The sequence below is a fragment of the Hyla sarda genome, chromosome 4 (genome assembly GCF_029499605.1).
Source record: "Hyla sarda isolate aHylSar1 chromosome 4, aHylSar1.hap1, whole genome shotgun sequence".
NCBI classification, from domain to species: Eukaryota; Metazoa; Chordata; class Amphibia; order Anura; family Hylidae; genus Hyla; species Hyla sarda.
Genome location: NC_079192.1, coordinates 113,397,576 through 113,420,320, shown reverse-complemented (window position 1 = coordinate 113,420,320; position 22,745 = coordinate 113,397,576). Strand labels below are relative to the sequence as shown.

Genomic DNA, 22,745 nt, shown 5'->3' with positions numbered 1-22,745 from the left:
GATAGGAGGTCGGGATATGGGGCTGGTATGACAACAATACAGTGACCCCCCGACCTACGATGGCCCCGACATATGATCAAATCGACATACCATGGTCTCTCAGAGGCCATCGCATGTCGATGTCAGCATCGACATACGATGCTTTTTTATGTCGGGGCTATCGCGTTAAGTGGTATCCGGCAGCGCAAAATGCTTAAGCTGCTGCCGGATAGCAGCTTAATGTTCCCCGTGTGGTGCGGTAAGTATTACTTACCCCTCCACGATGTTCCGGGGTGCCCTCCGTTTCCAGCGATGGTCTTCCGGTGTCTTGACATCAATATGCTGCTGCGCCCGTCATCAAATAGGAATGGCGTACGCAGCGGCGTAATGACGTCGCTACGCAGGCCCAGTAAGGCCTTGCGGAAGACAGCGGAGGACCGGAGAAGACCAGGCAAGCCCAGCGGAGGCCCGGGTCACCATCGGGAGCGACGGGGACACCATCGCGAGCGGCGGGGACAGGTAAGTACAGCTTCCTATACTTTACATTGCACGAATCCCTCAACATACGATGGATTCGACAAACGATGGCTCGTTTGGAACGAATTACCATCGTATGTTGAGGGACCACTGTATATGAGGACGGGGATATGAAGTAAAAAGCTTCCTCTGTTGATTTTTCCTCCACAACAAGGATTAGGAAGGAAAAATCAGGCAACGCCGGGTACTCAGCTAGTATGTATAATTTAAAAAATATATATATTACATCCTAGATCTGAATGAATGAACTGATCGTTTGAAATACTTTCGTCTTGACATAGTTGAATGTGATGACAACAAAATCTCACAAATTATCAATGGAAATCAAATTTATCAACCCATGGAGGTCTGGATATTGAGTCAAACTCAAAATAAAAGTGGAAAACCACACTACAGGCTGATCCAACTTTGATGTAATGTCCTTAAAGGGGTACTCTGGTGGAAAAATTTTTTTAATCAATTGGTGCCAGAAAGTTGAACAGATTTGTAAATAACTTCTATTAAAAAATCTTTATTGTTCCAGTACTTATTAGCAGCTGTATGCTACAGAGGAAATTTTTAGTTTTGAATTTCTATTTTGTCTTGTCCTCAGTGCTCTCTGCTTATACCTGATGACCATATCAGGAACTGTCCAGAACAGGAGAAAATCCCCATTGCAAACCTATGCTGCTCTAGACAATTCCTGACACTAACAGAGGTGTCAGCAGAGAGCACTGTCGACAAAACAAAATGAAATTAAAAAAGAAAATAATTGCCTCTGTAGCATACAGCCGCTAAAATGTACTGGAAGGGTAAAGATTTTTTAATAGATGTCATTTACAAATCTGTTTTGACTTTCTGGCACCAGTTAAAAAAAAAAAAAAAAAAAATGTTTTCCACCGGAGTATCCCTTTTAAAACAAGCCAAAGTGAGGCTCAGTAGTGTGTGTGGCCTCCACATGCCCATATGACCTCCCCTACAATGCCTAGGCATGCTCCTGATAGGGTGGCAGATGGTCTCCTGAGGGATATCCTCCCAGAGCTGGACTAAAGCATCCGCCAACTCCTGGACAGTCTGTGGTGCAACGTGGCATTGGTGGATGGAGCAATACATAATGTCACAGATGTGCTCACTCGGATTCAGGTCTGGGGAACGGGCGGGCCAGTCCATAGCATCAATGCCTTCCTCTTGCAGGAACTGCTGACACATGAGGTCTAGCATTGTCTTTCATTAGAAGGAACTCAGGGCCAACCGCACCAGCATATGGTCTCACAAGGGGTCTAATGGCAGTCAGGATACCTCTGGCAAGCACATGGAGGGCTGCGCACCCCCCCCCCCCCCCCAAGAAATGCCACCCCACACCATTACTGACGCCAAACCGATCATGCTTGAGGATGTTGCAGGCAGCAGAAAATTCTCCACGGTGTCTCCAGACTCTGTCACGTGCTCAGTGTGAACTTGCTTTCATCTGTGAAGAGCACAGGGCACCAGTGGTGAATTTGCCAATCTTGGTGTTCTCTGGCAAATGCCAAAACAACCCCCATATGTGGACGTCGGCAGGCCCGTCGCTACAGGACAGGCAAACCAAGCAATTGCTTGGGGCCCGAGCAGAGCCGGTGCTTGCCTGTCCTGTAGCGACGGGGCAATTCCCCCCCCCCCCCATCACTATTAAGGACATCCCTGTGTCCCGAAAAATCTTTTCGGGACACAAGGATGCCCTGGTTACCTCTGTGTGGCTGCCGGACCCGCGTTAACTTTAAAAACACAGGGACCAGCGGGAAGTAGCGCATGCAGGGACGTCTCTGACGTCCCGTGCGTGCACCCATGGCAACAGCGGAGCGGTGAGGAGGACGCACGCGCTTGGTAGGTAAGTGACCAGCGGGCAGCGGCAAGTCATCTTCAGTATTCCGACCACCGCTCCGGGGTCTCGATCATAGGCTATGGGCCATAGCAGTAGATCGTGACCGCTGAGTGGTGGTCGGAATACTGAAGTGGAGCAGTAAATCGGCATACAGCCTCCAGCCATACACTGTATATGGCTGAAGGCTTTATGTCTGTGGGGGAGCTATATACTGCACCTAAGGTGGGGGGGGACTATATACTGCACCTAAGGTGGGGGGGGACTATAATACTGCACCTAAGGTGGGGGGGGACTATAATACTGCACCTAACATGGGGGGGAACTATATACTGCACCTAACGTAGGGGGGGGGGGGACTGTGCTGCACCTAATGTGGGGGCCTCGTATCGACGTTCGCTCACGTCGCGCTCCCACTTGTGTGGGTTGTAGACTCCGTCTCATGCTACCACTAGAGTGAAAGCACCACCAACTTTCAAAAGTGACCAAAACATCAGCCAGGAAGCATAGGAACTGAGAAGTGGTCTGTGGTCACCACTTGCAGAGCAACTCCTGTATTGGGGTTGTCTTGCTAATTGCCTTTAATTTCCCTCTGTTGTCTGTTCCATTTGCACAACAGCATGTGAAATTGTCTATCAGTGTTGCTTCCTGAGTGGACAGTGTGATTTCACAGAAGTGTTATTGACTTGGAGTTACATAGTGTTGTTTAAAGGGGTACTCTGGCACTTAGACATCTTATCCCCTATCCAAAGGATAGGGGAGAAGATGCCTGATCGTGGGAGTCCCGCCGCTGGGGACCCCCGGGATCTTGCATGTGGCACACCGTTTGTAATCAGTCCCCGGAGTGTGTTCGCTCCGGGTCTGATTACCGGCGACCACACGGCCGGCGAAGTGTGACGTCACGCCTCCTCCCCCGTGTGACGTCATGCTCCGCCCCTCAATACAAGCCTACGGGAGGGGGCGTGATAGACTGATTAGGGGAGGGGACTGATTAAAAACGGGGGTGGAAGATCCCGGGGGTCCCCAGCGGCGGGACTCCCGCGATCCGGCATCTTATCCCCTATCCTTTGGAAAGGGATAAGATGTCTAAGCACCGGAGAACCCCTTTAAAGGAGTAGTCCGGCGCGCACTTTTCTCATTTTATCCGGTCCGGGCTGCAAAATAAAAGAAAACAAACTTTCTCTTACCTGCCAACGAGCCCCCGGAGCTCCGGTACAGGTGTTCAGTCCCCGGGCTGTACTTTCTTACTTCCTGTTAGCCCGGCACGTCACACGGAGCTTCAGCCTAACAGGAAGTAAGAAGAATACAGCCCGGGGACCGAACACCTGTACCGGAGTGTACCGGAGCTCCGGGGGCTCGTTGGCAGGTAAGAGAGTTTTTTTCTCTTTACACTGTAGTCTGGAGTATTGTTCGACATGACTCTGACAGCTACAATGTGAATGAGTCCTTTGTTGTAACATGTACTTTGGCGTTCTGCCTAAAGAGCTAATTTTTGGTGTAATAGCAAAGAGACAAATGATGTTTAACCAGATTGTATCAGTGAAGTCCAAGGTTAGACAGCATATATAGAAGTAACCTGTACCCTAATATACAATATAAGCAAGGGGGGTCAATTGTGAGCAGGGTAGATGCTGAGAGACTCACTGGGGCATTCCTTCATCCCGTCCACAGGTTCTCGGCTGTTTTGGAACAGTATGTGCCCTTGGTCTCCAATCTGCCGACCTCCAGCTGTTTCAAAACCACAACTCCCAGCATTCCCGAACTGCCGAGAGGTGTAGTTTTGCAACAGGCTGGAGGTCCACAGTTTGGGGACCACTGGTATATGACAATCAAGCTTGATCCAATAACACGTGACCATCCAAATAGTGTGATCAACACACGGCCATGTTATGGTTCAAAATGACTCCAAATGAAGTATCAAGTGGATTTTCCCATCATTAGCGTTTGCGTATTGACAGGACATGCCATAAATGTTTGATCACATGAGGTTCCTGCTTTCCAGGATAATGAGAACCGGGTCCCGTGTTTCCATTTTACATAGTGGAAATAAGATGGTAGAGTTGGCTTTGCATTTCCAGGCTCCTCATTTTACTCCAGCTGAGTCAGCATGCCTATATGTTTCTGTTTCTTCTATATACTTCAATGCAGAATATGCTTGCACTGGAATTTGTAATGTTTTTAATTAACAGTAGAAGATGGGCGCACCTTCCAAATAAAGCATCCGAGTACAACACTTATCTGACTCCACATCTGAGTACATCACTTATCCGGCTCTTCCTCCCAGTGCAGCGCTTATCCGGCTATGCATCCCAGTGCAGAGCTTATCCGGCTATGCATCCCAGTGCAGCGGTTATCCGGCTATGCATCCCAGTGCAGCGGTTATCCGGCTATGCATCCCAGTGCAGCGGTTATCCGGCTCTGCATCCCAGTGCAGCGGTTATCCGGCTCTGCATCCCAGTGCAGCGCTTATCCGGCTCTGCATCCCAGTGCAGCGCTTATCCGGCTCTGCCTCCCAGTGCAGCGCTTATCCGGCTCTGCCTCCCAGTGCAGCGCTTATCCGGCTCTGCATCCCAGTGCAGCGCTTATCCGGCTCTGCATCCCAGTGCAGCGCTTATCCAGCTCTGCGTCCCAGTGTAGCGCTTATCCGGCTCTGCGTCCCAGTGTAGCGCTTATCCGGCTCTGCCTCCCAGTGCAGCGCTTATCCGGCTCTGCATCCCAGTGCAGCGCTTATCCGGCTCTGCATCCCAGTGCAGCGCTTATCGGGCTCTGCGTCCCAGTGTAGCGCTTATCCGGCTCTGCGTCCCAGTGTAGCGCTTATCCGGCTCTGTATCCCAGTGCCGCTCCTACTGCTTCATGATCCTCAGGATAGATACCTTGAACTACATTCTGTGAGGCCCATGGTCTCTTTTTAAACCCTTTTTGAAATCCTGCCCCCCATTCATGTACAAAGACAGAGGAGAAGACTCATTTCCTTTTTACACTGCTTTAACAGTGCATATTATCTGTATGCACTGGAAAATCTCTCTGCGCATATGTTGAAATAGTACAGTAGGGACACTTTTCTTTTTTCCCTTTCCCTCAGTCCCATTGGCATATATAAAGTCAAGTAGTAATACCACATACAAACTGAGGGCAGGTGTGGTGCTCTTTTTGGAGGAAGGGCATGTGCACATGGGCATAATCAGTGCCTGCGTATGGTGTGATGTAACTGCTCTCATTCAATAGGAGCTACGATGCAAAACCATAAAGAAAATCCTTCTCTTCCCATACACGTTAGATGGTTAGCTGGTCGTTTCCAGCAAAAATGTTGTTCTCAGACGAAACACATCTGATCGAAGGGGATAGGAGGGAGGACTGTTATGAGTGCCTGTTGGGGGAAGGGGTGAGTTTGTTGTGATGGTGGAGAGTTTGGCCCTGTTTTGGCCATTAGTGTTAGACACTCTTTTTACTAACTGGGATATGTCGGGGGACTCTACTGTGACTTATGTTTAAGTAATGAGAGGTAAATGGAGGGAACTAGGCCAAATGTACAGCGGGCTTTTTTTCCCCAGGTTTGTACAAAATCATATTGGGGACTATTGCAAAATCTTACATATAAATACTGTAGTCAGTTGTAAAACAAAAATTGAGAAACAGTAACATAGCCGCACAGCCACCATTTGTATTTTGATCTACTTGCTTCTCAGCATAATTTCTAACAGGTTGTTAGTATACATTTTGATCACAATGTATACTAAGTCCACTCGCCACGTCAAGGCCACCTAGTCAGAGTGGGTCACTAACCTAACACTGGTGTAGCATTGGGGGGCAACCACTGCCTCTGTGAGCCCACAGAGGGAATGACCCAGTGGCCAGGCAGTCCCACTGCTGCCCATCCAAGCCTCCGGCTTCGGGACCACCCCACAGACAAAGCATCACTGTAACAATGGCGCCATAGAGCACCACACCAGTGTGAACACCTACCATGTGCTTCCTTACTGTAGTCAGTTGTTCTGCTCTTTTCCCATTTACGATAGCACGTTTCTCTTTGCTCTCTTTAGTATAGACAACCATTGTAAGCGGGTCTCAGCTCGTCTATTTAATTGCAAGAAATTGTGCATTTATCAGACCTGAGCCTTATATATTGTTCTTGTAATGGACTGCAGGCACAGGATCCGTCCTACATCATTACACTGGGGATATGGCACCACATTGATCTGTCCATGAATTGCGGTGACTCACACCATTGTGTTTTGCGCAGGGTAAGCACATTTCCTGAGGTGCTTTTTAATTTATATGTGCAATGACTTCACTAAACAAATACTATTGTGGTAATGAAAGTCCCTTGCCGGGATAGCAAATGTTCCCCGAGCAACCACTTGACAGATGATGTCATGTCAGACCGAGGAGACGTCTTGCTAATCATTTCGATTAAGGCCGCTGGGAAATGCTATAACGCATATCTGTTACTTATATTATTTACCAATGTGTAACAGGAGATTCCATATCATAACTGTAAATGCTCAATATGTTTTTAACCCCAGAAGAAGGCCTATCAGAGCCCCCATTCATGTGGAAACATTATAGTTTAACCCATATTGTCTGAAAAGACCACACACACGCAATGATCTCCCCCTAATCCTCCTCCCGAAATGTCTGTATAGAATTTATTACCACCCGTGATATTGATGTCAAGTAAGAAGGTGAGAAAATGCCTTTGAGCTGTAGTGCCCAAACCACAGTAACCACCAGAGCCCTCCCTAAATAACACATCATCTTTCCTAATACTTCTATGAACTGTGGAAACTTGTAGCAAAACCAGCCAATAAAAGTCACAAATTCTAAGGATTTACAGATGGATTTCCTAAAGATGCTATATACTAAATGCTAAAAACACTGGGGTGGTATTGGGATTTGGGAATAACGAGTATTCCAGAGAGAGACACTGACATCAAAGCCTTGGTCCGCAGCCATTAGATGTGCAGCAAGTTGGAGCTTATTTCCAGCTGACCATAAAGTTGTGCCTAAGAGTATATATTGTTCTCTTAAACTTGAATTTTGGGACAGTGAAATAGCCTAAAGCCTGACCCATCTATTAATATTTATTCATTGAAAATAAAAATTCACCTTTAGATGAAGCCAGACCTTGGATAGTGGGTCTAGACAAAAAAAAGTCTTAGATCATTTCTGGATATGGAGTTGGCCTTTAGGGTGTACATCCTGTGCTATGGCTCAAGGCCCATTAGCCACCCCCTGCTGAAGGTTTATTTTTTTTTTTTTTTTTCAGAAGGCCCTTTACCTGTGGGATCTAACCACAGCAGTTTCCAGGGGTGAGCAGCCATATGAAAGATTGTTCGTAACTCTGTGTGATCATTCATTTCTGTTATTGTTGACAGCATATCCCGTTTATGCAGAAAGATGTGCTGCTGACCAACAGTACCAAACAGTACTGCGGCATAAAAGACATGGGGGGAGATTTATTCAAGCCTGTGTAGAGGAAAAGTGGTGCAGTTGCCCATAGCAACCAATCAGCTTGCTTCTTTCATTTTTAAAGAGGCCTGTGAAAAATGAAAGAAACAATCTGGTTTGTATGGGCAACTGCACCACTCTACCTCTGCACAGGTTTTAATAAATATCAATGATCACGAGATGAACGAGCGTTTGCTTTTTTGTCAGCTGATCGCAGGGCCTTTTTAAATTGGACAATGATCATGAACTTTGGTGCATTTTCTAAAATTACACTTTTTCTTTTTACTTTAGGATTCTATGTATTAGGGATGTCCCAATACAGTTTTTTTTAACACCGAGTATGAGTACCAATTCTTTAAAGGAGAACTCCAGACCATAAAAAATGTCCCCCATAGTGCCGGCAGTAAAAAAAAATAAAGATGTACATACCTTCCTCTGCTCTCCCGGGGCCTCTGGTAACCGGCTCTGGTCTCCGCCGCAATCCACTTCCTGGTTGCCGGTGGTCGGATGAATCGGCCAATTACCAGCCGCAGCACAGTCCGACTCGGCCGGCGATAGGCTGAGTGGCAGTGTGACGTTTTCGGCTCCGGCCGCAGGTGCTGGTGTAGTGAAGAATTTTGTGTCCTGAAGCGTTTTCACACTGCCGCTCAGCCTATCACCGGCCGAGTCAGACTGCGCTGCAGCTGGTGATTGGCTGATTCATCCGATCACCCGCAACCAGGAAGTGGATTGCTATGGAGAACGGAGCCGGTTACCGGAGGCCCCGGGGGAGCGGAGGAAGGTATGTACATTTTTATGGTCTGGAGTTCTCCTTTTATTCTAGTACTCACCGATACCAAGTACGAGTACTTTTATTTTAAAGGGAATCTGACACCAGGGTGACCCGGTCTCTGGTGCTGCTTACCATGCTGAAATGTGGGATCCTTGTTGTGTACAATGGAGGCGACTGCTGTGATATGAGCCAAGATTTCTCTCTTCTCCATTGGGCAGAACAGGGAATTTGCATTGGCGGTGAGACCGATTTCTTTGGAGCGATTACGCTGATGTTCACATGGTGAGTAGCGGTAGAAACCGGGTCACCTATAAATTCAAGTTAGTGCAGGTGACTCTGCTGTAAGATTGCCTTTAATAGTAGGTAGTATCCCCTTGTAGGTAGTGTAGATAGCTGCAGACATTAAACAGCAATCCCCCTTTGTAGCCAGCAGGACCCCCCTGTAGACAGCAGCCCCCCTTTGTAGCCAGCAGGACCCCTTTGTAACCAGCACCCACATTTGTAGCCAGCAGCCCCCCTTTTGTAGCTGCTCACTGTCCGGTGTCGCTGCTCCACAGCCCCGTTCTGATCACTGTCACTGCCCCATTCTACCGTCATCATTATGGCTTCTTATGGAGGAGCATGTGACATACACGTCACTCTGCTTCCTCCGTAGCGTTACGCTGGGCACAGTGGAGTGACGTGTATGGCACATGCTCCTCCATAAGATGCCATAATACGGGCGGCAGAAAGGGGTAGCGGCAGTGATGCAAACTGGAGGATGGGGCAGCAAAGCACTACACCAGGTATCTGATTTGGTATCGGGGACATTAGATTAGTCCCCGAAACCATGCAGATACCTGGTGTTGGCCTCTATACCGATACTAGTATTGGTATTGAGACATCCCTACAATGTATAGTTGAAATGATGATCTAATTCATTTACATCCACTTTTAATGCAGAAATCTAACTTCTATTTTTCTTTGTCAGCTTTAGATGTTACCGTCATGTCGGTCAGCGTCCATGAGAACCGCAAGTCACGGACCAGTACAGGGTCTATGAACATTTCATTATATCATAAACTTGGCCACCCAGACTGCGTCCTGACCCAGCTCAATACCATGCGAAAGCAGCAACTTTTTACAGACGTCACACTATGGGCAGGAGACCGCTCATTCCCATGCCATCGAGTGGTTCTTGCGGCTTGCAGCCAATACTTTGAGGCCATGTTCAGCCATGGGTTGAGAGAAAGCCTTGATAACACTGTGAATTTCCATGACAGTCTTCACCCTGAAGTCCTGGAACTTTTGCTTGACTTTGCTTACTCTTCAAAAATTATAATCAATGAAGAAAATGCGGAGTCGCTGCTAGAAGCTGGAGACATGCTTCAATTCCATGATGTTCGGGATGCTGCCTCAGAGTTCTTAGAGAAGAACCTTTATCCCTCAAATTGCTTGGGAATGTTACTGTTGTCTGATGCCCACCAATGCAGAAGATTGTATGAGTTATCTTTGCGAATGTGCTTGGTCAACTTTGAAATGCTGCATAAGACGGAAGACTTTAATAATCTTTCCAAAGACATCTTGCTCGACTTGGTTTCCAGTGATGAACTTGAGATTGAAGATGAGCAGGTGGTGTTCAATGCTGTGCTTCAATGGGTGAAGTATGACTTGGACAGAAGAAAAGATTATTTTCCAGAGTTGTTAAAGAACATCAGGTTAGCATTGCTCACCTCTGAATCACTGAAGGAAGCCATTGCTTGTGAAGACTTAGTAATGGCAGATGAAAGGAGCAAAGTAATCATGGAGGAGGCTGTCCAATGTAAAAGAAAGATACTGCAGAATGATGGAATAGTGACAAGTCTGTGTGCTAAGCCTCGAAAAGCAGGACATACTTTACTTATTCTAGGGGGCCAAACATTTATGTGTGACAAAATCTACCAAGTAGATCACAAAGCTAAAGAGATCATTCCTAAAGCTGACTTGCCAAGCCCAAGGAAAGAGTTCAGTGCTTGTGCCATTGGATGCAAGGTCTATGTGACTGGTGGACGGGGCTCTGAGAATGGAGTGTCTAAAGATGTGTGGGTCTACGATACAGTCCATGAAGAGTGGTCAAAAGCTGCACCAATGCTCATTGCAAGGTTTGGGCATGGCTCAGCTGAGTTACAAAACTGCCTTTATGTAGTTGGTGGACATACAGCGGTTGCTGGAATTTTCCCAGCATCCCCTTCAGTTTCCCTAAAGCAAGTAGAGAGGTATGATCCTCAATCAAATAAATGGACCATGGTGGCACCACTGCGGGATGGTGTGAGCAATGCTGCTGTAGTTAGTGCCAAGCTGAAGCTTTTTGTTTTTGGAGGGACAAGTATACACAGAGATCGGGTCTCTAAGGTGCAGTGTTATGACTCATTTGAAAACAGGTGGAGTATTAAAGCTGAATGCCCCCAGCCCTGGCGCTATACTGCTGCAGCAGTGCTGGGCAGCCAGATCTTTATCATGGGAGGAGACACAGAATTTACAGCTGCCTCTGCCTATCGCTTTGATACCGAAACTAATCAGTGGACAAGAATTGGGGATATGACAGCAAAACGTATGTCTTGTCATGCCCTAGCATCAGGCAATAAACTCTATGTGGTTGGGGGCTATTTTGGTACCCAAAGGTGTAAAACACTAGACTGTTATGATCCAATCTCAGACTCCTGGAATAGTATCACAACAGTGCCTTACTCGCTTATACCTACTGCTTTTGTGAGTACTTGGAAGCACTTACCTGCATGAGAAGATGGACCATATAAATTATAGCGGCTTGTGACACACACAGGTAAACAAGGGAGAGGATGAAGTACAGTCGGATAATGCCTTTAATGTTAAATGGTTAGAATTGTAACAAACAAAATACAAGTTATGTTAAAGAATGTCTATCTTTCTGTTTATGAGATAGAGGTTGCACCTAGAGCCATCAAATCTTTACCTTGAGAGTCAAATGCAAATTAAGTCTCCTAATGCTTTCTTGTCCCTCCTCAAATGAGTCCTAGTAGGCAAATGGAGTCTTAAAGGGGTACTCTGGCCCTAAGACATCTTATCCCCTATCCAAAGGATAGGGGATAAGATGTCTGATCGCCGGAGTACCACAGCTGGGGACCCCCGCTATCTCCCATGCAGCACCCACCTGTCTCAGCTGCACGAAACGATGATCGTTCGGTGTCTGAAGACTCACGGCCCCGGGGCCGGAGTATCGTGACGTCATGACTCTGCCCCCTTGTCACATCACGCCCCGCCTCTCAATGCAAGTCTATGGGAGGGGGCGTGGTTGTCACGCCCCCTCCCATAGGTTTGCATTGAGGGGGTGGGACATAATAATATAATAAGAGGGCGGAGTCGTGATGTCATGATACTCCGAGGTGAGACACAGAGCGATCATTGCTTCGTGCAGCTGAGACAGGAGGGTGGTGCATGAGAGACTGCGGGGATTCCCAGCGGCGGGGCCCCCGCGATCAGACCTCTTATCCCCTATCATTTGGAAAGGGGATTAGATGTCTTAGGGCTGGAGTACCCCTTTAATGAGAGCCAGGAGGTCTTTTTACCCTCATACCTTAGAGAATATTTTGGTTGTTTGGTGGGTGCAGGTAAACTCACTCACCTTTAGGAGAACATCCTTTAGATATGTCAGGGTCACTTCTGGGTATGTCCACACAAGATGAAAATACTATGGATTTTCTGCATTGGCAAATCCACACCAAATGTGCAGATGTTATTGTAATTTTTGACTAAAAAGACAGTAGCCAGCACTCACCATCTGGGGGTCTTTATTGCAGGATACAGTGCATCAACATGTATTCAGCGGGCAGGGTGGTGAGGATAGGGGTCTCGGAGACCCCTATCCTCTCCACCCTGCCCACTGAACACATGTTGATGCACCGTATCCTGCAATAAAGACCCCCGGATGGTGAGTGTTGGCTACCGTCTTCTTTATTCAATAGCTATCACATTTCTCGTATGGCATGTGCACCGCCACAACCTGGAGCGGTGCATGAAATCTGGCAATTTACCTGGGTGACTAGTGGGATTACTAGTAGTGGAGGTGCCGGTGCTATTTCTTCTTATCCGGTTATTGTAGTTTTGCAGATTATATGAATAGGAAAAAGGAAAATCCCTGTGAGCACAGGTGGCCATACTTTTCTGGCACCAGTTGATTTAAGAAGAAATTGTTTTCCACTGGTATAAAATAAAAGAACATACGTTCATTGAACTTACCCATGTTGCAGAACTGATATCATGAACTTCTGTGGTTTTACTGACCTGGCGGGGGAAAATGTTGCCCTGGATGCAGGCAGCCTGTTAGAAAGCCACTTTTGTATGGCTTATGGCTCCCTATGAAACAAAGTGTACACTCAGTGACTGATATGTAGCACTGGCTGGAAGTTAAATTCCTCTTCCCGGTTAGATACAATAAGGTCATGGATCACTTGTGCCCGGTGGAAGAATGGTAAAGAAGTGGCTGCTGATTTATTGTCTAAATGTAAGAGAACAGTGAAGGACCATGGAGACCCATGTATTGTATGATAGAAGTATTCTGCCTGGAGGCCTCTCCTCACCCATCAGGGAATGATTAACAGCCCCAAAGGAGATGTCAGACATTAATAGGAAAAAAGCTATTGTGCCAGTGACTACCATTATTGCTCAACATGGTTAAAGTAGAATAATTCACAACAACATTAGTTTTCTGCCCAGCCTTTGATATGAATGAAAACTCTTATCCATTCCCCATAGGAAAACCCTCTCTGAAGCACAAACTGTGGCAATGAAAAAATACTCTAAGAAAACAGGATCATTTATGATTAAATTTTTTTTTTTTTTATTCAAGCATAAAACTAAATGAGCTATTCCTGTCTGCTAGCATTGAAGACAGTGAACCGAGAAATAGTGATGTTCCCTACAGTAGCCATTTATGCTTTATTGAATATTTCCAAGTAAAAAATGTTTTAGGCAAAAAGCCTCACCAAGTGTGTCAAATTTTCTAACTGGTTTTGTTACTTTACAAAAATGAGAGCCATCTTCTTCTTTAATGTGGCCTCTCCTGTCCTGTTTTGTGCCATTTATGACTATCCAATTGGGTGTTACCATGCAGGTATGTGTCTACACTGTGTGAGACTAACCCAAGTAGACAGTGTAGGGACACTCACCCTACTGGTAACACCCAGCTGGCTATTTAGTCATAGTCATTAGGGGAGATTTATCAAAATCTGTGCCGAGGAAAAGTTGCCTATAGCCACTAATCAGATCGCTTCTTTCATTTTACAGAGGTCTTGGTAAAAATGAAAGAAGCAATCCGGTTGCTATGGCAACTATTCCTTGGCACAGGTTTTGATAAATCGCCCCCATTGTTTCTAGTAAATATAACCGGAACGGCACAACAGAAATCTATAAGAAAATATGTTTCAGAATTATTTTATGGGAGATTGCTGAGCCAAATTGTATAAAGTAATATTACATGCAAATTTGTTGGTTATATGTCCACATTTCAAGGGGCTGGGTTCACCAGAGCGAGAGCCCTTCTGGCTTAGTGGTTGGGCCCTAATAGCGCATATGGATAGAGATTTTTATATTATAGATAAAAGTAGCAGCTGTTTTTATGGACTAATCCCAAGTTCTGTCTCTTTATCTGAATTCTTCACATCTCCATGAATAGTCTTCACATTTTTAGTCCAAAACATGGCTGCTCCATCCTGTGCTAACAAATAAATTGAAGGTTCCAGTCGGTAAAATATCAAGTATTCAATAGACCATCACTCTGGGATCGTTCCTAATCTTGTAGACTTCTGGTTAGTTACGGTCATATCATCTTTCATCTATTGAAAATGTGGAATAAAAAACAACAAGGAGATAAATCAGGAAGACTCGGAGCAGATTGTGGTTTTTATCATTACGAGGGACGTCTGCCAGAATGGCTGGGAAAGCAGAACTGATGATTTGCAGGGAACTGATCTACCATTACTCCAATTAGTTGTATTGGAAATGAGATGCATGCATACGATGTGTAGGAAAAGTGAAATCTTAGATGAGACTACTTTGTGGATTTTCCTAGCGTCGGTATAATTTGTGGGCAGCCCCTGGCATCGGCTCAGTCGCCATCATTTCCCGGGTTCTGACATTTTTAAGCTGCTATAATGTTAATCAGCTGGCTGCCTTATGACTTCATTAATCCTGTGAAGACGAAGCCAGAGCCGCAGATTCCAAGAAGCGGGTGCTATGTCTTGGCTCAGGAAGGTGCTATATAAATTTTCCTCAGCAGCAGGGATCATTGTAATAAGTCTGTAAGGGGGATTTATCAATGTTTAAAAAAAAAAAAAAAAAAAGGACCAATTTTTGCGACATGCTCTCAATTTTTATTATTTGTCTTTGGATGTGGTATATGTATATTCTGAATACTGTGTATCCTCAGGGGCAAGCTCCCCTGTGATCAGCTGGTCTTTGGTCAAGGTTCTTAATCCGTGGTGGGGGCACATGCTATGTCTTTTGGGATATTTGTACTGTGGTTGTAATTTATGATTGTAACCCTGGGCTTACTTTGTTGTTGAAGCAGTGGGTTTCAAGGCTAGGAACACTGAGAAACAATGAACTAGTTGGACTAGTTGGTTTAGTTTAATTTGGCCAAACCAGACAATAAATTATTCTGGACGATGCCGGTATTTACAATTGTAGCATTTTTTTAAAATCAGTCAGCAAACAGCTATAATTATTTAAAGGGGTTATCCAAAGATTAAGTGTTTCCTATCCATAGGGAAAGGGCTAACTAGGTGAGCGGTGGGGTCCCTCCTCTGGGACCGCCAGCGATCAGTAAAATGAAGGTCAGATGTTATCAGAGTAAATGAAGCAGCAGCATGCATGCTCAGCCACCATTTTTTTTTTAATGCATTATTTCTGGTTTTTATCATACACAATATAAAACCATTTATCAATTATTCTAAAACCCTCCCCTTTTCCCATCTCCTTTCCATTTTAATCTTTTTAATTTTTGCATGGGGCCTACTTCCTCTCCGAGACCCCAACACCCACTTTCTTCTTTGTCTATGCACAACTTCAATAATTTATATTATCCATGTATTTCTCAGTTTATTACTAAAGGAGTACCAGCTCCCTCTTAATCAGGATTACAAGTATGGGAGAGAGCAAAGAAGGATAAAAGGGTTCTCCGGTGCTTACACATCTTATCCCCTATCCAAAGGATAGGGGATAAGATGCCTGATCGCTGGGGACGCCTGTGATCATGCACGCGGCACCCCATTTGTAATCAGTCCCCGGAGCGTGTTCGCTCCGGGTCTGATTACGGGAGACCACCGGGCCGGCGGCTTGTGACGTCACGCCTCCGCCCCCGTGTGACGTCACGCTCCGCCCCTCAATGCAAGCCTACGGGAGGGGGCGTGATAGCTATCTCTCCCCCTCCCGTAGGCTTGCATTGAGTGGCGGAGCGTGACGTCACACACCCCCGGCCCGGTGGTCGCCCGTAATCAGACCCGGAGCGAACACGCTCCGGGGACTGATTACAAACTGGGTGCCGCGTGCATGATCATGGGCATCCCCAGCGGCGGCACTCCCGCGATCAGGCATCTTATCCCCTATCCTTTGGATAGAGGATAAGATTTGTAAGCACTGGAGAACCCCTTTAAATCTAGGGATGTCCTGCTATTTATTTATTTTTTTAAGACAGAGTACAATCCTTTCTTTTTTTTTTTTTTTTTTAAAGTACTCTCCAATACCAATTACTGATACTTTGAAAAAAAAAAAGTCATGCGACAGGGTTTTTTTATTTTTTTATGGGGAAAAAGGGGTGTTTCTTTGTTATTAGAGGAAGGGCTTTATATAAATGCATTTTATATATAACATTTTTTATTTTAACTTTTTTTTAAAGGGGGTGATTCAAACTTTTATTAGGGAAGGGGTTAATTCACATTTATTTTTTACTTATTCATTATTGTAATATATAATTTTATTTTTTTTCTCACTATTTTTTAGTCCCCATAGTGGACCAATACACTGATCACTGCTCTGCCATAGCATAGCATTGATCATTGTTATCGGGGCACCTTTACTACTGCCTGCCATGGCTGGCTGCAGTATAGGAGTGGCGATCTGATGGCACAGAGCGCAGTAAGGGACCTCCAGACGTCCTCTCAGCTGATCGGGATACCACAGTGATCCTGATCAGCATCCCTGGGCCAACCAGCAGTTAATTTCAGGACTTTTAGACGCCGCAATCAACTTTGATTGCGGCTTCTGAAGGGTTAGTACCTGCATTAAGAGACAGATCGCAACAGGTGTCACTCCTGGCACCCACTGTTATCCTCCTGTATAATGTATAGATGCGACCGGCCGCTCTTCTATGGTCCCCCTGCACTGACTTATATATACACCTATTTATATTTCCAAAAGAGAGTTGGGATTTGCTGGAACCATCTGGCCAATCACAGCTCTCTGCAGGAAATATGAATAGATGTATATACAGTCATGGCCGTAAATGTTGGCACCCCTGATGTTTTTCAAGAAAATGAAGTATTTCTCACAAGAAAAGATTCCAGTAACACTTGTTTGGCTATACTCATGTTTATTCCCTTTGTGTGTATTGGAACTAAACCAAAAAAGGGAGGAAAAAAAAAGCAAATTGGACATAATGTCACACCAAACTCCAAAAATGGGCTGGACAAAATTATTGGCACCCTTAACTTACTATTTGGTTGCACACCCTTTGGAAAAAATAGTCGCTTCCTATAACCATCAATAAGCTTCTTACACCTCTCAGCCGGAATGTTGGACCACTCTTCCTTTGCAAACTGCTCTAGGTCTCACTTATTGGAAGGCGCCTTTTCCCAACAGCAATTTTAAGATCTCTCCACAGGTGTTCAGTGGGATTTAGATCTGGACTCATTGCTGCCACTTAAGAACTCTCCAGCGCTTTGGTGCCATCCATTTCTGGGGGCTTTTTGATGAATGTTTTTGGTCATTGTCCTGCTGGAAACCCAAGATCTCGGATACTGTACAGTGTGACCCAAAATCTGTTGGTAATCCTCAGATTTCATGATGCCTTGCACACATGCAAGGCACTCAGTGCCAGAGGCAGGAAAACAAACCCAAAACATCATTGAACCTCCACCATATTTCACTGTAGGTACTGTTTTCTTTTCTTTGTAGGCCTCATTCTGTTTTCGGTAAACAGTAGAATGATATGCTTTACCATAAAGCTCTATCTTGGTCTCATCTGTCCACAAGATGTTTTCCCAGAAGGATTTTGGCTTACTCAAGTTCATTTTGGCAAAATGTAGTCTTGCTGCACTGTGCGCACTGTGGAAAAAGGCAAATCTAGATCTCTGGAGATGGACTTGTAACCCTGAGATTGTTAATATATTTCCACAATTTTGGTTCTCAAGTCCCCAGACAGTTTTCTTCTCCTCTTTCTGTTGTCCATGCTTAGTTCGGCACACACAGACACACAATGCAAAGACTAAGTGAACTTCTCTCCTTTTTATTTGCTTTCAGGTGTGATTTTTATATTGCCCACACCTGTTACTTGACCCAGGTGAGTTAAAAGGAGCATCACATGCTTGAAACAATCTTATCTTTTCACAATTTTGAAAGGGTGCAAATAATTTTGTCCAGACCATTTTTGTATTGATCTTATTTTTAATGATACCCTACGAAATTTTATTAAAAAAAGGTATCTCCATCACTTTTTGGGATCGCTAAAGTCCAAAAAAGAATAAACCGCCTGCAAAAATGCCATAGTTAAAATCCACCTGTCGTTTTTTTTTTTTTTTACTCACATAGACTTCTATGGGAGAAAAACGCCACAAATTCAGGGGAAAAAGGCTCAACCTGCTGCGACTTTGCAAAACTGCCAAAAAGCTGAAAAACGCCAAAAAAGAGAGAAAAATGCCAAAAGGATTAAAAAATATATATAAAATATGTTACTACTCAACCCCTTCACGACGAGCGATGTACATGTACGTCACGGGGTTCCGGGAGCGGTGATCGGGCCGGGATGACTGCTGTTATCTAACAGCAGGCACCCCAGCACATCGCCGAGTGGGGTCCTGAGACCCCCCCCATGACCGCGATGCGCGCAAATCGGAGGTCAATTCAGACCTGTGATCTGCGCGATTCCGGGTCATACGGGTCACTGGTGACCCGATGACCTGGAAAATAAGAGGGATCGGGGGTGTCCGAGACACCCTCGATCCCCCTGAAGGGATAGGAGTTTGGTGGCAGGGGTGCCACCCCTCCTATCCCTGCTATTGGTCGGCCGAGCGACCGACCGATAGCAGACCGGGGGAGGGGGGATAAAGTTCGGTTCCCCCGCTTTGCCCACCTATCTGTGACGGGGGAACCGTCCAGGGAAGGTCGACGCCGAAGGTCCCTTACCTGGATCCCAGATCCCCGAGCGCGATCCTCCCCCACGTGCGGCGGTGGCGGCGGCAGCAATACTTCCGGGTCCTGCTAGGTGAGTTGTTGCCTAGCAACATCCGGAGGGCCACAGTTTACAGTGGTCTCTAAACCGTGGCCCTCCAGATGTTGCAAAACTACAACTCCCAACATGCCCAGACAGCTGTTTGTGTGGGCATGCTGGGACTTATAGTTTTGCAATATTTAGAGGGGTTCAGGTTGTAGATCACTAAGTGGTCTCAAACCGTAGCCCTCCAGATGTTGCAAAACTACAACTCTCAGCATGCCCAGACAGCAGTTTGCTGTCTGGGCATGCTGTGAGTTGTAGTTTTGCAACATCTGGAGGGCCACAGTTTTGAGACCACTGGACAGTGATTTACAACCTGAACCCCTCTAAATCTTGCAAAACTACAACTCCCAGCATTCAGGAACAGCATAAGGCTGTCTTGGCATGCTGGGAGTTGTACTTGCGTGCCTCCAGCCATTGCATAACTACATCTCCCAGCATGCCCTTCCGCAATCAGTACATGCTGGGAGTTGTAGTTTTGCAACAGCTGGAGGCACACTGGTTGGAAAATACTGAGTTAGGTCATAGAACCTAACTCAAGGTTTTCCAGCCAGTGTGCCTCCAGCTGTTGCAAAACTACAACTCCCAGCATGCATGGTCTGTCAGTGCATGCTGGGAGTTGTAGTTTTGACCCCCCTCCCATGTGAATGTACAGGCTACATTCACACTGGCGGCAGATTACAGCGAGTTCCCCGCTACAAATTTGAGCTGCGGCGAAAAACTCCTAGCGGGAGACTCAGTGTAATCTGCCTCCAGTGTGAATGTAACCTAAAAACACTACACTACCATAAAATAAAGAGTAAAACACTACATATACACACGTACACTGCCCCCCCACCACCCCCCTTCCCCAATAAAAATGAAAAACGTATTGTACGGCAGTGTTTCTAAGATGGAGCCTCCAGCTATTGCAAAACAAAAACTCCCAGCATTTCTGGACAGCAGTTGACTGTCCAAGCATGCTGGGAGTTTAGCAACAGCTGGAGGCACCCTGTTTGGGAATCACAGGCATAGAATACCCCTATGTCCACCCCTTTGCAAGTCCCTAATTCAGGCCTCAAATGCGCATGGCGCTCTCACTTTGGAGCCCTGTCATATTTCAAGGCAACAGAATAGGGTCACATATGGGGTATCGCCGTACTCGGGAGAAATTGCCTAACATTTTGGGGGGCTTTCTCCTTTTACCCCTTATGAAAAGGAACAGTTGGGGTCTACACCAGCATGTTAGTGTAAAAAAATAAACATTTTTACACTAACATGCTGGTGTTGCCCTATACTCTTCATTTTCACAAGAGGTAAAAGGGAAAAACGCCCCCCAAAATTTGTAACGCAATTTCTCCCGAGTACAAAGATACCCCATATGTGGGCGCAAAGTGCTCTGGGGGCGCACAACAAGGCCCAGAAGGGAGAGTGCACAAAGTACATTTGAGGTGATTTGCACAGGGGTGGCTGATTGTTACAGCGGTTCTGACAAACGCAAAAAAACAAACAAAAAAAAACACCCACATGTGACCCCATTTTGGAAACTACACCCCTCACGGAATGTAATAAGGGGTGCAGTGAGAATTTACACCCCACAGGTGTCTGACAGATCTTTGGAACAGTGGTCCGTGAAAATGAAAAAATTTGCACAGCCCACTGTTAAAAAGATCTGTCAGACACCAGTGGGGGTAAATGCTCACTGTACCCCTCATTACATTCTGTGAGGGGTCTAGTTTCCAAAATGGTATGCCATGTGTTTTTTTTTTTTTTTTTGCTGTCCTGGCACCATAGGGGCTTCCTAAATGCGACATGCCCCCCGAGCAAAATTTGCTCTCAAAAAGCCAAATATGACTCCTTCTCTTCTGAGCATTGTAGTTCGCCCGTAGTGCACTTCACGTCCACTTTATGGGGTACCTCCATACTCAGAAGAGATGGGGTTACAAATTTTGGGGGGTCTTTTCTGCTATTAACCCTTTAAAAAATGTGAAATTTGGGGGAAACCAACATTTTAGTGAATTTTTTTTTTTTTTTTTACATATGCAAAAGTCATGAAACACCTGTGGGGTATTAAGGCTCACTTTATTCCTTGTTATGTTCCTCAAGGGGTCTAGTTTCCAAAATGGTATGCCATGTGTTTTTTTTTTTTTTTGCTGTTCTGGCACCATAGGGGCTTCCTAAATGCGACATGCCCCCCAAAAACCATTTCAGAAAAACGTACTCTCTAAAATCCCCTTGTCGCTCCTTCGCTTCTGAGCCCTCTACTGTGCCCGCCGAACACTTTACATAGATATATGAGGTATGTGCTTACTCGAGAGAAATTGGGTTACGCATACAAGTATACATTTTCTCCTTTTACCCCTTGTAAAAATTCAAAAATTGGGTCTACAAGAACATGCGAGTGTAAAAAATGAAGATTTTGAATTTTCTCCTTCACTTTGCTGCTTTTCCTGTGAAACACCTAAAGGGTTAAAACATTTACTGAATGTCATTTTGAATACTTTGGGGGTGCAGTTTTTATAATGGGGAAATTTGTGGGGTATTTCTAATATGAAGACCCTTCAAATCCACTTCAAACCTGAACTGGTCCCTGAAAAATTGTGAGTTTGAAAATGTTGTGAAAAATTGGAAAATTGCTGCTGAACTTTGAAGCCCTATGGTGTCTTCCAAAAGTAAAAACTCGTCACTTTTATGATGCAATCATAAAGTAGACATATTGTATATGTGATCCAAAAAAAAAATATTTGGAATATCCATTGTCCTTACAAGCAGAGAGCTTCAAAGTTAGAAAAATGCAAAATGTAATATTTTTTTATCAAATTTGGGGATTTTTCACCAAGAAAGGATGCAAGTTACCACAAAAATTTACCACCATGTTAAAGTAGAATATGTCACGAAAAAACTATCTCAGAATCAGAATGATAAGTAAAAGCATTCCAGAGTTATTAATGTTTAAAGTGACAGTGGTCAGATGTGCAAAAAATGGGCTCCGTCCTAGAGGTGAAAATGGGCTGTGTCCTTAAGGGGATAAAGGGAACCTGTCTTTAGTTGTATGTTGCATGATGATACTAAGGCACAATGAATTACTCTGATTGCTGTTATTACCCAGGTAAGTAGTCATGAGGGGTTGGTCTTTGCGGCTGCCTACCACCTTGCTGACCTGAGTGATGCATGTCTCCTACACAGATAGGGAGAGACATGTCAGTCAGGCCGGCCAGGCAGGAAACAGTTACGGCAGCATAAGGGACCCTGTACACTGCAGAATTTTCGTCTACTTCTCCATGCTATAACCATGGCACACACGAAATCTGAAGAGGATTCAAGCCCTAATTCTGCCTGGAATCCTCGTGGAATCAAAGCCATTGATGTCAATGGGATTTCTTGATGAGGATTATTCTTTTCCTTCAAGCATGGACATGCCAATTCTTGAAGCAGAAAATCATTCTCATATTGACCTCAATGGGGCTTTGATTCCAGGCAGAATTTCCACATGAACATGGTGCTTGGATCTGCCTCAGATGTCTTGTGTAACTTGGTATTTACATGGAGTAGTAGAGAAAATTCAGTGAGGAAACTGCTGACAGGTCCCATTAGGATGCAATCACACACACAATCCACTGTGGATTTGAAGTTGCGGATCTGCAGTTGTTTATTTTCCAAAATACATATGAATTGCATTAAAACTTCAGATCTGCAGTGGATCCTATGTGTAA

At 45.3% G+C, this 22,745-nt stretch overlaps 1 protein-coding gene across 2 annotated transcripts in view; it reads left to right on the top strand.

Annotated features, from left to right (window-relative positions):
* The window catches only part of KLHL25 (kelch like family member 25), a 45,296-nt gene that overhangs the window by 19,154 nt on the left and 3,397 nt on the right, over positions 1-22,745 (top strand). For both annotated transcript variants that reach the window (XM_056571890.1, XM_056571888.1), the window contains exon 2: positions 9,544-11,373. In XM_056571890.1, coding sequence (XP_056427865.1) covers positions 9,561-11,330 — 1,770 coding nt within the window. In that variant the 5' untranslated portion in view covers positions 9,544-9,560 and the 3' untranslated portion in view covers positions 11,331-11,373. The remainder of the gene's footprint in view (positions 1-9,543; positions 11,374-22,745) is intronic.